General features: G+C 41.9%; 1 protein-coding gene across 1 annotated transcript; it reads right to left on the bottom strand.

Moving 5' to 3' along the window:
- Positions 1-3,862: 3,862 nt before the first annotated feature.
- On the bottom strand, positions 3,863-4,723 carry LOC140715754 (probable G-protein coupled receptor 139). Its single transcript, XM_073028125.1, has one exon. The coding sequence runs from the start codon at positions 4,721-4,723 to the stop codon at positions 3,863-3,865; it is 861 nt and encodes a 286-aa protein (XP_072884226.1).
- Positions 4,724-5,455: the final 732 nt, after the last annotated feature.

Genomic DNA, 5,455 nt, shown 5'->3' with positions numbered 1-5,455 from the left:
TCTGAGAATACAGGTACAAAATTCCCTAAATGTGGCGTCACAGGTACACAGGGTAGTAAAGAGAGCTTTTGGTACGTTGGCCTTTATAAATCAAAGTATTGAGTATAAAAGTTGGAATGTTATGGTGAAGTTGTATAAGGTGTTAGGCCGAATTTGGAGTATTGTGTTCAGTTTTGGTCACCGAATTACAGGAAGCTTACTAATAAGGTTGGAAGAGTGTAGAGATCGTTTACAACGATGTTACCGGGACTTGAGAAACTGAATTACCGAGAAAGGTTGGATAGGTCAGGACTTTATTCCCTGGAGCGTAAAAGAATGAGGAGAGATTTGATAGAGGTATATGAAATTATGATGGGTATCGATAGAGTGAATGCAAACAGGCTTTTTCCACTGAGGCTAGGGGAGAAAAAAAAACAGAGGACATAGTTTAAGGGTGAAGGGGGAAAAGCATAAAGGGAACATTAGGGGGGCTTCTTCACTCAGAGAGTGGTGGGAGTGTGGAATGAGCTGCCAGATGAAGTGGTAAATGCGGGCTCACTTTTAACATTTAAGAAAAACTTGGACAGGTATATGGATGAGAGGTGTATGGGGGGGAAATGGGCCAGGTGCAGGTTACTGGGACTAGGCAGAAAAAATAGTTCGGCACAGCCAAGAAGGGCCAAAACGCCTGATTCTGTGCTGTAATGTTCTATTGTTCTAAATCACAGAGTCATACAGCACCGAGACTGTTCAGCGCCCGATTTTGCTGCTGTATCATGGAACGATGGTGGTATGGTTGTGAATATAGTTGCCTTCCAAACCGCTGACCCGGATTCGATTCTTGGTCATCGCAGTTTGTGCTATTTTAATTTTCCAGACATTTTCTCCGTCCTAAAAGAATACCTTATACCACAGGGATAATGGGTCTGAGTGGACTACACAGTAGTGACTTCCTGAATGCATTTAGATAGATCAGTGAGTGTAAGAAATGTTCATTCACCATTTCATTAATTATTATTCTCAGTTTACTGACTAGTAGATGAGGGACAGAATTCTTTTCCGTCACCTTTTCCCGGTATATCATGAAAGATCAGTGCAGTCTCCTGACCTCTCGCTAATCTAGATTCCAACGGTAAGCTGCAAGACATCCCAACATGTCCTGATGATGAGTTAACACAGTACGTTGTCAGTTTGCTACCTGCTCTCTGTCTATCTTTACTGCTCAGTCCATTTCCATTCCGTAGTTCATGGGTTAGTTGGATATTGCAAATTATCCGGTGATTAAGCTGAGCTTAAAATCGGGGTTTGCTGGGTGGCGCTGCTCGATGGACCGAAGGGCCCGCTCCGCACTGTATCTCCAAATAAAATAAAATAACTGTGTGACATTCACAGTTTCAACTGTTGCATAAGCATTTGTATGCTATTGAAAACAGAGTAATACTCTGACATTTTAAGTCACTATTGTAAATTGGATCTACTTTACTGTGGAATGCACCGAAGGATAAAAATTTTAAGTTGCACCGGGGAAAAACTTTCAAATTCTATAACAAATATATTGGACTGAAGGAAATTGGGTTGGCACATGGTTGAGCTGTTCGGGAGCGCATTGAGCAGACAGTGACCCTAACGCTGAATCTCTGAAGACAGCTATGGGAGGGAAGTTAGTCTTTGGGTTTATACTAACGCCCTATGTTGGGGGATAGTCGGTTTCAATTGCACAAGACGGAATCGGGCGGAGGCAGTCGGAAAAAAGTTGCTTGAAGATCGGTTCAAATGGGGAGAGTGGAAATTAGGTTCATAACAGCTCACTCTTCTAGTCCCACTTTGGTCGTGAATTTCCAGTATTTCCTGTTTTCGCTTTTCATTTGAGTCTGCCGATCACTGTCACGTGAACCGAAACCGTTTCCTTCATCCATTCCTGTCTCAACATTTTCAAATGACGCACACAACATTACACTTGGCAGAACACAAACATTTCAGCTTCCAGTGTGTACTAGGGGAACGCACCATCCGCTCCTCTGACTCGTGCTGTCTTTACTACAAGCATTGGATATATTTCAAATTGACAGGTGATTTCTGGGCAAACAGAACCTTAAAGGCATTACGAGTGATCTGGAACAGGGGTCCCAACTTCGATGACGAACGATGACGTACTTGCATAGGAATGTCGGCTTCAGTATTGGATTGAAGTACATTAGCTCCGGTTTCCTATGCGTGGTCGTCTCCGGCTAGCACTCTGCGGCGCGCGCGCGCGCGCACACACACACACACACACACACACACTCACACACACACACACACACACACACACACACACACACACACACACACACAGTTTCATGAGTCATTTTTAAATGACTTCCTCTGTTGGTGCTGCAGCTCAGTGCTTTGCATGCATGTGGATCCTGATTCAAACTGCTGCAGTACGGAACTGCTGAACACTGCATTTTTAACTTCAGAGACCTGTGGATTATGCTCTGAGAGCTCAAGTAGGGTTTATAAAACTAAAAAAGAAAGCGATCTATAATGTACTCTGGCACAAGACCATTGGCGGCTTTAAAACAAGTAATCGAAATTGAAAATCAATTCTCCTCGATCCAGAAATCCGATGCAGAGTAGTTCGGGTGAGAATGATATCCACCCACCACCCCTCAACATGGTTTTAGTTAAAAGCCGAGCGGCGGCATTTTGAATCAGCTGAAGTTCCTCAATAGATTGCATTGAAGGGCCTGTAAAACGTGAATTGCCGTAATCTATTCTATTCGATACAGTGACGTGAATTAGTGTTTCAGCATCATTACGTAACGGAAAAAGAATTACCATTGCATCGTTTCTGAAATGTAGAAATGCTGCTCTTTCTTTATGCAGGATTTAAAATTGAAATGTGAATCAAGGATAGTATCCAGACAAGTGTGGAACGGCGGCGTATAGGTTAGCATAGCTATACCACGCAACAGCGACCCGGGATCAGTTCCCGTAGCTGTCTACATGGAATTTGAACATTATCCCCGTGATCGCATATTATTCCTCTAAGTGCTCCAGTTTCCTCCCACATTCCAAAGACGTGCAGTTTAGCAGGTTAACTGGTCACATGAGCTGTAATTGGATTCTTTGGGTCAGAAGAGCCTGAGACCATGCTGATCTCAGAAAAAATGAAAACGTGACTGCTGACTCAACGTAAAATTAAATTTTGCTTGGATAGGCTACCTTTCAACAAGCAACAAAAGAGAGTCAACAAACTTTTTCAACAAAAATAAAAAAAAACACAGTTCCAGCTTTTATACAAAATGGTGGGAAAGCATGACCACAGATTTCCCAACAGCAAATCAAAGTACAGATGAGCGACTGAAATTGCTGGCAGCAATGGCTTCAGCAAAACCGAAGTACAATGGGCGAGCCTCAGCTGCTGACCTCATATCCCTGAAAGGGAAGTATACTTAAGCCCTTAAATTTTCGTTATTACTGAGCAGCCACGTCGGGAGATGTTGCTGTGAGAAAGACGCAGTATAAACCCATGCACCTCAGATGTCGGATATCTCAAATAATGAAACAAAATAAAATCTATGCCAGTATTCTAGGAGGAATTTTATTTTGATAAACGAGTTATGCTGTTTTTTTCGTACTCATAATTTTTCAACAGTGTGTTCAGTGAATGTAAATCAGTATACTACTGCCCAGATATTAGCTGTGTTTTACGTTTTAACCGAACGCCGTGAATTTTACACTCATGATATCCTCGTCAATAATTTAATAACTGTTGCCCAATCTGCTAATTTACTAATCGTATGTAAGGTGAGATATGGAAACAGTAAATACGAAAAACGCCTGTTCAAACAAGTTGTTATAAAAATGAAAGAAGGAAAATTCTGATTTGTATTTCATTTCATATTTGCCCGTTCAATGTAAACAGATATTTCATTCCATTCTTTAGCTCCTCCCTGAATTTCCTCTGTGTCAGTCCGTAGATACACGTGTTTGTGCAGGAACTAAGGAACTTCAACATGAACCCAAACTGTTGCAGAATATAGAGAGGAGTGCTGAAATATTTGTCTGTATTGGAATAGTTTTCATTTTGCCATGTCATAGATTGGACAAGATAGGGCATCCATAGTAAAATAAAATTGGCCGATAAAGCAAATAACAGAATCATCGACTTCCTCCGGTTCTCCACCTCCAGATCATTCTGCTTGTCATTATTGCTTCGAAGTTGTCGTCGGGCTCTGTTTGTCGCTACTATCCGCCTGACGGTTAAAATATTAAAAAGCAGAATTAAAAAGATTGGTAATAACGGTGTTGTTATACTGTCAAACACTTCGTACGCTTTCCAAATAGGAGACGTGAAGTATTCTGCTGCAGCGACGCAACGCCATGGATCCACTGCAAAGTAAAATGGAATGCCCTTGGCACAGCTCCCTGCAAACACTATTGTTATCACCACAGTCGCTGTTTTCTCGTTGCAGTATTGGTTCCGCAGATTCTGACAGCAGAGGGCGATGTAGCGATCGAAGGTAAAACCAACCGTGAACCAAACGGAACAGCCCGTGATTGCAACATTCAGAACAAGTATCACAGCACATTCCGGAGTTTGGAGCAAGAAGCTGGCAAACAAGTAGATGTAATTACACTTCTCTAATATAACAACAACGACGACCACCATCAAATCAGCTGAAGCCATGGCTATCAAGTAGCGAGTGGTGCATTTGGAGAGAGCACATTTTCCGCGTGAGAGGATCAGAATCGTCATTACGTTAACTGAAATAAATGATAAAACATGCTTTAAGCCCCGTATTGGTCAGTCGTAATTCATTAGCGTATAATGGATAATTGACCCGATCGGACCACTGAACAGAGGGTCGGTTAACTCGCCTGTATTTGGGGACATTCAGGGCAGTTCCTATTGTTTCAGAGTAATATCATTGACGTCTTGCGGGGAATGGCGCGATCAGTGGAGAGATTTCTTTTAATTTCACATGAAATGACGTAATTATACTTTAAACAATTCACTTCACTGTCTTCTCTTTGAAATATATATTTATATAAATAATTGTATAAAAAAGACATATATCTGCAGACAGCGGCGAGGGAGCAGAGCCCTCTCACGAGATGTGAAATGGCTCTTGGTATTCTCCGGGTAAACAGAGACCGATCCACCATGTTGAAATAAGGTGCCATTCTATGGTCGTTCCGTCTCGAGGAAAGCACATACCAGCGAAGTGTTTCCTCTGTTTACAGCCATTTTCGGAAGAGATCAAACACGAACGGACACTGCATGAGACCTTAAAAGTAGACGATGCCTTGCGAGGCGCAATCAGGGAAACAATTATGGAAGTTAAAATACTCAGAGAAAATCTATCACAATTTGAAAAGAAATTCGACAGGTACTGTATCTGCAAAATGAGTAAAAATTTGGCGAGATGATAAAATGGAAAATGAGAATGGGAACGCCAATGTGTCTGACAGGATAAAGTAATAGGAC

The sequence above is a fragment of the Hemitrygon akajei genome, chromosome 24, assembly GCF_048418815.1.
Source record: "Hemitrygon akajei chromosome 24, sHemAka1.3, whole genome shotgun sequence".
Classification (NCBI taxonomy): domain Eukaryota; kingdom Metazoa; phylum Chordata; class Chondrichthyes; order Myliobatiformes; family Dasyatidae; genus Hemitrygon; species Hemitrygon akajei.
This window is presented reverse-complemented; position numbering and strand designations above follow the sequence as displayed.

Coding starts and splice junctions, on each gene's coding strand:
- LOC140715754 (XM_073028125.1), bottom strand. CDS start 4,723: ATGACGATTCTGATCCTCTCACGCGGAAAATGTGCTCTCTCCAAATGC.